General features: G+C 38.2%; 1 protein-coding gene across 1 annotated transcript in view; it reads right to left on the bottom strand.

Annotated features, from left to right (window-relative positions):
• CDH13 (cadherin 13) overlaps window positions 1-12,569 on the bottom strand; it is a 1,345,123-nt gene that overhangs the window by 100,422 nt on the left and 1,232,132 nt on the right. Inside the window, exon 10 of the mRNA XM_036749176.1 lies at window positions 7,644-7,897. Coding sequence (XP_036605071.1) covers window positions 7,644-7,897 — 254 coding nt within the window. The remainder of the gene's footprint in view (window positions 1-7,643; window positions 7,898-12,569) is intronic.

Here is a 12,569-nt window from a genome sequence, read left to right as displayed (position 1 = left end):
CATACTAAGTCCTCATTTCTATAGTGCTTTTAAGTATACAAAGTACTCTCTTTTTAACAAAACTGCATGGTAAATAGCGTAAGTAAGAAGTATTTTATGGCCATTTAATACACAAAGCTCATTTGACAGATGAGAAAACTGAGTTTTAGAGAGATGTGGGTTGCCCAGAATCTTATAGCTGGTCGTTTTCAGAGCTAAGCTTTGGTTAGCAGGCCTATTGACTCCAAATCCAGCATTCTTTGTATGTAACATCCTGTTTTTTATAAGCAGGTAAGTCCATTATAAGGGATAAACTTTACCCTGCAAATTAATATAAGTAGAAATTTTTCTAAGAATCTGTATACAAGGACCATAGTGGAGACAATGTCTTTGAATACAGCTCCAAAAAACACACCAAAAAAACTGTTCTTGTACAAGTTGTGGGCATAACATCAAACCTTAATTTAGTGCAGACATTTTTGCAAGGACAACTAAGAGACCATGGACCAAGTATATTATGCTCCGTTGCCAGTCGTTTCATTTTATTCATCTTCATGCATTCTCCACTCAGGAGAATCCAGGGCCATTCGTTGCTCCCCATATACACCATTCCCTCTCTGCTCTCTGTACTTTTGTTCACATGTTGCACCGTATCTGGAATACACTCCTTTCTTCTCATTATTCTGTGCCTAGACCAAAGGACATCTCAAGGTCTGTATATTAGGCTTTCACTGATTCTATCCCTATATTCCCTCTCCACCCCCCCAATTATGACCATGTCCTCTCTTGAGATTCCTTTTTACATTGTGTGTAATTATCGTCTTCTCTACCTGATGGATCTCCCAAGTAGAACTCCTTGAGGACAGAGGCAATTTAATTTTGCTTTTTGTGTCTCCAGTGCCTAGCATGGTACTTTGAACATGCTGTCGTTGTTAAGTCGTTTCAATCCTGTCTCTTTGTGATTGCATTTGTTTTTTGTTTTTTGGGTTTTTTTTTGCTTTGCTTTGTTTTGTTTTGTTTTTAACAAAGATAATGGAGTGGTTTACCATTTCCTTCTCTAGCTTATTTTACAGATGAGGAAACTGAGGCAAACAGGATTAAGTGACTCATCAAGGTTTAGACAACTAGTAAGTGTCTAAGGCTAGATTTGAACTCAGGAAGATGTCATTCTATCCACCACACCACCTAGGTCCCCCTTGTTTTCCATCTATGCCCCATCTCTATTGAAGTTAGTAGGCACTTAAATATTTGTTGAATTGAATAGAGCTGGGGAAAAAGGAGAGAAAGGAATATTTAGCATGTCCATCAGTCTTCCTGTCAGGTTGTTGCTCATGAGCTTTTGACAAGCATTAGATGATAGTCTAATGACAAGTGATTTCCCCAATGAATGCTATCATGCTGACATTCTGTCCTGTTTATTAAAGAGAGATCCTTGTGTTTCAGATGTTATTCATGGTGATCAAGTTTACATAGTCATGGTGGCCTAGAAGCCTAGTTTTCATTTTGGCCTATTGGGAGTAAAGTAGAGTGGACCCCACTTCTCTTCAATGTTGCACTACAATGAAGCCGGTAGATAGGGTTAATATTTTCCTCAAAGAGGAACTTTGAATCTGCTTGAATATTCACAGTTAGTTAAGAGCCAAAATCTCCATGCCACTTAACACAGAATTTTTGGCCTGACCACCCTGGCCATACTAGAAAACAGTATGGTTTCTGTAGAGTTTCTTATGCCTACAGTCATAAACAAGCAGCAAAATACACCCTCAACTACCGAATGAATTCACATGTTACATAGGGTAAGTGTAATGTTAGAGTGTGTCTGCCAAACACAATGATTTCAGTTACAGTATCACTGTTGGCAAGCCACTGGGAGAACAATTAGCCATTGAAGTCCACTCCTGGCTCAAGATAACAAAATACTGTTATCAGCATAGATAAGAGTGCTTGTCTTCCAACTAGCAAGAGCAAAAAGGAATGAGTCCAATTCATCTAAGAGCTGCACCCATGTTCTTTAAATACAAATTTAAAAAGAAAAGGGGCCAGGTGTAGCTCTGTTTTACATCACAAAGAATTATAATTTTACTTGTTGTAAAGTGGTTTCTGCTACTCTGCTTTTAGAAATAATATCAGAGAACACATTTTAAGGGCGCATTCACAGCTGGGGATCTGTGCCAAGATTGTGTCATTTAATCCACAGATGGTACCTGTCTACAGAGGTAAAGGTGGAGAAAAGACCAATGAATGTCCCAATTAAGCTCAAATTATTCTTTATTTTCATTATTATCAAAGCTAATATTTACATAGCACCTTAAGGTTTGCAAAGTACACACGTCATCTCACTCAAGGACACAAAGATGCCCTGAGGTTGGCGCTATTATCATGGTTGTTCAGTTATTTTCAGTCATGTCTGACTCTTCCTGACCCCATCTGGGGTTTTCTTGGCAAAAATATTGGATTGGTTTGCCATTTCCTTCTCCAGCTCATTTTACATGTGAGAAACTGAGGCAAACAGGGCTAAGTGACTTGTTCAGGATCACACAGCTAGTGAGTATCTAAGGCCAGATTTACATTCAGGAAGATGAGTGTTTCTGACTCTAGGCCCACTACTCTATCCACTTCACCATTTAAGTGCCTTATTATTGCTAATTAGCTGGTGATATTATGACTCCCATTTTAAAGACAAAAAAACTGAGGATGAAAGAGTTGATGAATTGCCCAGGGTCCACAACTATTAAGTGCCTCAGGCAGGATTCAAATTCAGGTCTTCCTCACTACAAAGCCAAAGCTCCACCCAGTATTCCACCTAGCTCCCTCTCAATTATTTTTCTTGATAGGATAAAACAGAAGAGAGTAGCAATCAACAGTGGAATGGTTATGGCTGAAGTCTGGATATTCCTCATATAAAATGTTAGACTGAGAGACACAAGCCTGTAACTTTGTGAGAAGGATGTTACTTTAGAGGGATATCCCAGGGACCAGTTATCTATGTATTCTAGGGGATATGTTGCTGTTGTGTTGTTTTTATTGAGATATGTCAGTCATGTCTGACTCTTCATACCCTCATTTGGGTTTTTCTTGGCAAAGATACTAGAGGGATTTGCCATTTCCTCCTCCAGCTCATTTTACAGATGATAAAACTGAGGTAAACAAAGTTAGGTGACTTGTACAGGCTCACATGACTAGTAAGTGTCTGAAAAAGTATTTGACCTCAGGTCTTCCTGACACCAGGTCTGGTACTTCTATCCATGGCATCACCTCGCTGTCACTCTGGGGGACATAGGATTTTTCATATTTAAAGATTAGGGCAACTATTTAATCTGATTCCATAATGAGGAAAATTTATCTATTGCATAACTAATTTGGTAAGGATTGGGGACCTTCACTTAAAGCAAGAGCAAATAAAGCTCAAGTGCCACTTTCTGCTTCAAGACCTTTGCCAATCTTCCTGACCTGTTACTGTTCACTCTTGTTCACCTGTAACCAGTGCTCTCTACTTTTGTTTGAAATTACTTTACAAATGAAAAATAACATGGCATAGTGGATGGAGGGAGAGCTCATCTCAACATCAAAATTTCCTAGGTCCAAGTCCCACCTTTGACACATACTGCTGTGTTTCTCTGGGCAAGTCACATAGCCTCTCAGTGCCATCAAAAACTGTTGAAGACTAAGAAAATTACAAGTCTTTATCTTTCATGAGGATTTCCCTAAACTCAGGATTCTCAAACAGTGGTCTTGCTACTCCTGGGGTCCCTGAAAACCTTTGCTGGGTCCATGAGGTCAAAAACTATTTTCATAATAATAATAAAATATTTTAATTTTGAATATGGTGAATTTCAATGAGGCAGCATTGGTGGCAGCAGTGGTGGTACAGTGGATTAGAGCACTGGGCTTGGAATCAGGAAGACTCATCTTCATGAGCTTAAATTTTACCTCAGATACTTACTAGCTGTATGACCCTGGATAAATCACTTTACTCTGTTTGCTTTAGTTTTTTGTCTGTAAAATGAGCTGGAGAAAGAAATGGCTAACTACTCTAGTATCTTTACTAAGAAAAACCCAAAATAGGGTCACGGAGAATTGGACATGACTGAAACAACTGAAAAACAAAAATTTCAATAGATATAACCCACAAAACAAGCTTTTTGCAGGAGTCTGGTTTTTTTAAGAGTATAAAGGGGTCCTGAAACCAAAAACCTTGAAAATCACTGCCCAAGACTTATAAAAATCAGAAGTGAAGTAAAAAAGGTATATGTCTTTATTTGCTTCTCTGTACATATGTTGCAACCTTCCAATATAATGTAAGTTTCTCAAGGGCAAGCATTGTCTTATTTTCTGTCTTTGTACCTCAGAGCCTTGTACCTAACAGGATCTAAAAGTACATTTGTTGAATTGAAATGAGATTTTCTTCTGGGATATTTTGCAGCTTTAGGTGATGGATCAAATGTTTTATAATTATTAAATTACTAGATCCCAGTTATTCATGGTCCCAGAACCTACAGAGATAACTGTTGAATTAAGTTGCTTTTTCCTAGGCCTGAAGATTCTTTAGGAGATGAGGCTAAGGGACATTTTAATTGGCTCTTAATTAGCTATATAGTGAACTCCACTTAAGAAACAAATTAGTGTTCTCAGTGATCTTTTTCTAAAATCTATTATGCACCATGTGTTTTCCCAACAGAATATTGTGGGAGTTTTTTTTTTCCAAAGAATCTCACAAGGTAGTTGATTCAGATTGTATTTCAGGATCATGATTATTAGACAGTTTTCCCTTTCTGCCCCCAAGACTTCTCAAGTGTGATCTCCAATCTCATGAGATACCACTTTTCATTGCAGAAGATCAAAGATTGTGAAGGATAATTGACCCTTTTCCCACCAAATAGTTCCCACAAACACAGCACAACCTGCCAATAATATAGTCTGGCTATTACTGAATTTCTACTGGCTACCAGAGAGTAAGGGGCTTCCGATGAGTCCTAAGTTGAGTGTGATGGACCCAATGGCCCCAGTGCCATGCTGATCTATGCCATGAGGCCCGTGGTGTTTACCCATTCCTCAGCAAACATGAGTGACAGTAATGGATTAATGGGTTTCTCTAAGGAAGCAAATCAAAGAAATGAGCAAAAGCATACTGACTTTCTGTTTTTTACTTAAGAAATTGATTGGTAAGAAGATATAATTGGCAAAGACTGATTAGTAAATAGCAGAGCTCTTAGATATTCCACCTGCAGAATAGCAAACTGTTTCTATCACTTCGACTGGATTTTCTGATGCAAAAACTTGAAACCTGGAAGATTATGTACTACTCCAGAAATGTGAAGCTATTTCATTTTTTTAATGCACCTATATCATACTCCAACTTCCATCGGTCCGCTAAACTAAGGCCATTCTTCTCCACACAAGTTACTTAGCATATCAGCAACAATTTACTCCATTTTATTCTCCCTGAAGAAGAGCCACCTATTTCAGCCCTTACTTTAGCAACACAAAATTTCATTTAAACTTCCCTGAAGAGATCTGAAAATTTTAGACTAGCTGATATTCCTTTGAGCCTGAGGTCTCTCCACAGAGGCACTTAAGTAAAGCATTCCTGCTGATATTTAAATGGTGCATTTCCTTTCGCAGGTTCTGTGTAAAAGAAGATTACTATTTCAGATTCACAGTTTTATAGGCATTCCTTTCTGACTTTATCCTGTTGATCAAAACTTCAGAAAGTTTTGTTGCAAAATAGATTCCTTTGGTGGAATTGGAAAACAGCTTTCTTTTCCATATCTGTTTTTTTCCATGTGAAGAAAAGAGAAGCATAAAACTACGCTTGTTTGGATATATTATATTTCAGAAGTTTTGTATTATATATCTGTGCATATGTGTATAAATGCATACATGTGTATGTATATAAGTATGCACACATGTAAATATATACATATATGTATATATATGTATATGTATATATTTATATATCTTTTGGGGGGGAAAGCAAGTCAGTTATTGAGAAAAAGATTTGTGGTCAATTAGTCAATCAGCTAGTGTTTATTAAGCACCTTCTATGTCCCTTGTGTTGTGCTAAATCTTAGGGATACAAAGAAAGGCAAAGAAAGGCAAAATAAAGACCTTGCCCTCAAGGAGCTCCCAAGAGGCATGCAAACATGCACCAACTATGGACAAACCATAAATGCAAGTAAGGCATTGGCATGGGAAGGGGACCATCTTGGTAAAAGCTTTTTATAAAAGGTAAGATTTTAGTTAAGACTTGAAGGAAGCCAGGGAAATAAGGAGGTGGAGATGGAAGAGAGGGAGAGAGAGAGACAGAGACAGAGAGAGAGGGAGGGAGGGAGAGAGAGACAATGTCAGGAATGAGGGTCAGCAAGTGAAAATGCCTGGAGCCAAGAGATGAAGAGTCTTGCATGAAGAACAGCAAGAAGTCTAGGTCACTGGAGCTAAGTTATGGAGGATTTTAAAAGCCAATATGTAGATTTTTTTACATATGATCCTAATTTACACACACACACACACACACACACACACACACACACACACACACATATATATACACGTATATATATATATATATATATATATATATATATACATATCTTCTGAAAAGCAGGTTAGACTTTTGTATATGTATATATAAATAGCAGCTTCATATGGATGAAATTGTATTATTAAGTAATAAGAGATCAAGAGTTAACACAGCACATAGAGGCTGTAGAAGTCTGGCCTTAGAGTCAGGAAGATTTAATTTCAAGTCCTATCTCTCTATGACATAGAGCTATGTAACCATGACTAAGTGGCTTAATCTCTCTGTGCCTCAGTTTCTGTATCTATAAAATGTGGCAAGGTAGAATTAATGGCTCCAAGCTTCATTCCAGCTCTAAATCTATGATTCTATGAACCTCTCAGAATCCTAGCAGTTATTGATCTACAGCAATGGAGGGAGTTTCTGCGTCAGGCATCTCTTACACTAGTAAAATCATAGGTTTGCATACGTGCATGTAGAGAGACATCTGCATATGCACCATATCTCACAAAGAACAATATTCATTTTGCAGCTTCAAATTCTGAAGCATTAATCAGTCTGCTTAATACTAATCTGACAATAACTATTTTTGATCTTTGTACATACTCTGAGAAATGGGGCCAGCAATTCTGAAGTCTCTATCTCATCCCCCTTTTCACTTCCACACACTTTCATCAGTATACAATAACTCTAAATACAATTTCTCTGTGGGTAGTTACCAACCATGCATTCTTATCACAGAATCACAGTCTCAGAGCTGACAGGTCCTCAGGGGTCATCTAGTCCAAGCCCTGCCTGGACAAGCATCTTTGATACCATTCCACCGCATCTAAAGCCAACATTTTACTCATCTCTTGACAGCTCTACATTGAACTACAACTTCACTTTGTCTCTCTGGCTTCTTATTCTCCAGGTTTGCCTTATTGCTCAGCCTCATGAGAGGCAGAGCTGTTATCTCTCAGCTAACTAATAGAGTTCGTAGCTCCATCACCTCAAAACTTTTTCATTATGACAAATTCCTGTGCCTTCTCCAGGTCTCTAACAAGTTTAATTTAATGCTATGTTGCACCTGACAACCAGCTTCTACAGACAGAGCAGGCATTTACACTTCCCTTTCCAGGCTTAGATTGGATAATAATATACTCACCTAATGGTCTGGTGCTGCAAGGAATCAGGATCTGTGGCATTTACTGTCAACAGCATGCTGCCAATAGTGATGTTCTCACGCTTGGTCACTGTCATGGGGTCTGGGTGGAAAACCGGGCCTTCATTTACATCTGAGACAGTTATCTGGACTGTGGCTGTAGAGCTGGGGCCATATGCTACATCAGGAACCAATGGATCTTCATTTTCTACTTTGATCAGTAGTGTGTGAAATGCTGAAATCTCATAATCCAAAGGCTGAAAAACATGCAGAGAATCATCTCAGGACAGAAATATATACATATGTATGGGAAGATGTGGGCATTTAGGAATGAGGTACCACATTTCAAAGGTGTACACTTTTTTCACATTAAAGTTGAAGTATATCAGTCACATCCCAACTGTGGCACCATTAAAACTGTAAATATGGGGAGCATTTCTAAATCAAGGTAATGATAAAACCAAGGATTCATTTTTAAAGCTGCCCATTCATCTTCCTGGAAGTATGAGAATCTAAAGCGTTGCCTTAGTTTAAAGCTAATAGCCACCGTAAAGTGTATGCTGCAAAGACAATGGGCTCTTCAGAAATTATATCCCTCATGTTTCTAACACATCAATCATGTCAACCTTAGAATTTTCCAACAGCTAGAGAGGTACTATTCCCAGGTGCTGCTAAAAACAAGCACTGTCAGGGAAAGTTGGTTTCAAAAGGGCAAAGAACATGATTATCAATGAATCATAATATGTTATTCTTGAAAGCTAGTCCAAGGGAGCATACATCCTGGAAAGTCTCTTCAAGACTGGGAAGGCTTTTAGCAAGGCCCTGGTGACATTCTGTCTGCCCACCATGTGAAGACAAGTCTCTCCAAGTTTGGGGGCACTTATCACCATGTTATCTCCATTTCATGAGAATGTCAGCCTTAGCAGCTCTCTAAGACCACAGAGAGAACTGCAACCTGTATCATTAGCAGAGAGAGTACCCAGACTGATGAAACTATGGATCCTTGAGGTTGTCAAATAAGTCATTAAGTCCATATTAGTAATTAGCTAATGAGCTTAGAAGAGGCATAGAACTCAGGAAAGTCAATAAGAACATAATATTGATGTTATACTCTTTCACTTAATATTTCTTCAACCAAACATGGGAAGCTGATAAACATAGGTTGGCAAAAACGTGAATTGCCAATATTTGGCTTCTTAAATTTGTAATTGGGTGAAAGCTACAGACAGGGAGTGCTAACATCCCCTGCCTGGGTTCACTGGCCAATATGCTTTTTGATCAATATGGCGACCTATACATCCCAGTTCTCTCTTACTGTATATTTGTTTAAAAATAAGTTCTGGGCTGGGGGCACCATTCTTTGTGCTCCTCTAGTTTCATCCTATTAAAACAAAGTTTTAGAGTATAGAATGAGAGTGATGACCATCCCACCTTAATTAACCTTAGTCATGCCACAGTAGTATTGTGCTTGGTTCTGAGTGACATAATTTAGGAAGAGCACAGACAAATTTAAAAATCATTTTAAAGAACTAAATATATCCTAAAGAAAGTAGGTGGGAAGGGGAGAGGGAATATCTGTCTCAAACATTAGACAGCTTTTGTGAAAAAGACTTCTTTCATTGAGGTCTTCAAACTTAGGATGGAGACCACTTGTTAGTAGGGTAATAGAAATAATTTCTACTTAGGAATAGGTTAGACTAAATGGACTCTAAAGTCCCTTCTGACTTTAAAATTTTGTGATTCCATGATCAGTTTTGCATTCTCGGTTTTGGAATATGGGCTTTAAAGAAAATCAGAAAGAGGTAAAGAACAATGTCCAAGGCCTTGTAGTTTGAGTCAGAGTTGGGTGATAAATTTTGGAATAAATATGCATTCTTTCCAAGTAGATCATTAAGAAGGAAAAGGAACTACATGTACAAACATATTTATAGCAGCTCTTTTTGTGGTGGCAAAGAACTGGAAATTGAGGGAATGCCCATCAGTTGGGGAACAGCTAAACAAGTTGTGGTATATGAATGTAATGGAATACTATTGTGCTATAAGAAATGATGAGCCAGCAGATTTCAAAAAAAAACTGGAAAGACTTACATGAACTGATGTTAAGAGAAGTGAGCAGAACCAGGAGAACATTGTATATAGTAACAGCAACATTGTGTGATAATCAATGATGATTGACTTAGCTCTTCTTAGCAATGCAATGATCCAATATAATTCCAAAAGACTCATGATGAAAAGTGCTAACCACATCCAGAGAAAGAACTATGGAGCCTGAATGCAGATTGAAGCATACTATTTTCACTTTTTAATTTTTTGTGGCTTTTCCCTTTTGTTCTGATTTTTCTTTCACGACATGACTAATGTGGAAATATGTTTAACAGGATTTCACATGTGTAAGCTATATCACATTGCTTGCTGTCTTGGGGAGGAGATGGGAGGTAGGGAGAAATATTTGGAACTCAATGTTGAACTACAAGTGAATGTTGAAAACTATTTTTACATGTAATTGGAAAAAACAAAATACTTTTTATTAAAAACATTAAATGGATAACATTCTACTAGAAAACATAACTATTTTAATGTTTACATTTGGCCATTGGGGATATAACTTTTCCAATGAGGGTGGGAGGTGATATTCAAAACCATCTCCTGGGAGTGGTTTTTTGGGTGAATGTAGATGTAGGTATGGGTTCCTGTGTGACCATGTATGGGTAGGCACATGTGTATGTGTGCTGTGAGGCAGTGTGGTGCAATGGATAGAGAGCTGGCCTCAGTGTTAGGAAGACCTGATGAAATCAGAGGTCCATAAATCTGTTAAAAAAAGTATACAGGGTGTCCCCCAAACATCTTAGTGCACTTTTGAGCTTTAAAGGTAGCTTAAAAGTACACTAAGACCAGGGCAGCTAGATGGCACAGTGAGTAGAACACGGGCCCTGGAGTCAGGAGGACCTGAGTTCAAATCCTGCCTCAGACATTTGACACAGTTACTGGCTATGAGACCTTGGGCAAGTTGCTTAACCTCAATTGCCCTGTCTTCCTCTCCAAAAACTTTTTTAAAAAAGGACACCAAAATTTTTGGATCATTGGAAAAAATGTATCCTCCAATGGCCAAATGTAAACATTAGAATAGTTTGGTTTTTTTAAGCTTTAGTAGCTTTAAAATGCACTAAGACTTTTGGGACGCCCTGTATCTCTAGCAAATTTTATTTTCAGGGCTTTTAGTCATAGTAAAAAAAAAAAAATTTGGTTTAGGAACTTTGCCTGGCTATTGGTGTCTTGAGCCCAGGTTATTTGATTCTTAAGCCATGATCTTTCCATTATACCACACTGCTGCCTTAAGATAAACAAACTAAATACACTTAAATAAGCATTTGGGTTAGCGTAAAAAAACCCAAAACAACAGAGAAACAGATAAACCTCGGGTAGAGTTTCAGAATAATCTGCTAAAGGAGGTTATAGATCTTGTTTCCAAGGATTTAAGAAAACCTAGAAGATATGTCTATCAACTAATACTTACTAAGTCTCTATTACAAGCAAACGTTTGTTAAAAACTGGAAATGCAAAAAAGGCCAAAGATAGCCCCTGATTTCAAGCTGCTCACAGTCTTAGGGAGTGTGAGGAGGGGAAAGGGGACAACATGTAAACAACCATGTGCAAATAAGATATGCATGAGGTAAACTGGGGGTGATTTCATAGGGAAGACTCTAAGATTATGATTCTTGCTGAAGGTGGATTTTAGCTGATGTTTGAAAGAAGAGGAGGAAGCTAGGTTAAGGAGAGAGAGACAGGAAGAGAGAGACAGACAGACAGAGAAGCAGATAGAGAGAGACAGAGACACAGAGACACACACAGAGACAGAGACACAGAGGCAGAGACACAGAGAGAGAGAGACAGAGAGAGACAGGGAGACAGCGAGAGAGAGAGACAGAGACAGAAAGAGACAAAGATAGAGAGAGAAAGAGAGAGATAGAGACAGATAGAGACAGAAAGTGTTTCATACATGGGAGATAGCTGCTGAAAACTCTCAGGATTGGTAGATGGAGTTTCATGTGGGAGGAATGGATAGGATAGGAGATAGGATAATATATGGAGGAGAGTAATATGTATGAAGACTAGAAAGTTAGGAAGGGCCCAGTTACAAAGGCTTTAAAAGCCAGGAAGAGGATTTTATACTCGATCCTCGAGATAGTGCAGAACCACTGTGGAATTTATTGAAAGGAAAGAGGGGACTGCTTTGGTCAAACCTGTCAAGCTTTAGGAAGATACTTCGACAGCTAAGTGGAGGATAGACTGGAATGGAGAGGGATTTGAGGTAGAAAGACTATTGCAATCGTTTAGGCACGAGCTGATGAAGGCCTCAACCAGGGTGATTTCAGTTCCAGAGGAAAGATGGTCTTACCACAAAGCTACTCTCTCACTTATTCCATGCAACTTCCCTAGAAGGAGTTATTTTGGCTGTTTTATCCTATAATCTATATTTCATTGAAACCTAGAGCTACATGAATTGGGGAACTGCTGAACAAATTGTGGTATATGAATATAATGGAATACTATTGTTCTACAAGAAAAGATGACTAGGCAGATTTCAGAAAAACCTGGAAAGACTTATGTGAACTGGTGCTGAGTAAAGTGAGTAGAACCAAAAGAACATTATACACAGTAACTGCAACATTGTGCAATGATCGGCCATGATAGACTCAACTCTTTTCAACAATGCAATCCTCCAAGACAATTTCAAGGGACTCGTGATGGAAAACGCTGACCACATTCAAAGAAAGAACTATGGAGTCTGGATGAAGATAAAAGCGTACTATTTTCACCATTTTCGTTTTTGTTTTTCTTTCTCGTGGTTTTCCCCTTTTGTTCTGTCTTCTTTCACAACATGACTAATGTGAAAATAGGTTTAACATGATTGTACATATATAATAATAT

This window comes from Trichosurus vulpecula, chromosome 3 (genome assembly GCF_011100635.1).
Source record: "Trichosurus vulpecula isolate mTriVul1 chromosome 3, mTriVul1.pri, whole genome shotgun sequence".
NCBI classification, from domain to species: Eukaryota; Metazoa; Chordata; class Mammalia; order Diprotodontia; family Phalangeridae; genus Trichosurus; species Trichosurus vulpecula.
The sequence above is the reverse complement of the archived record's forward strand: the minus strand, read 5'-3'. Positions and strand labels throughout refer to the sequence as shown.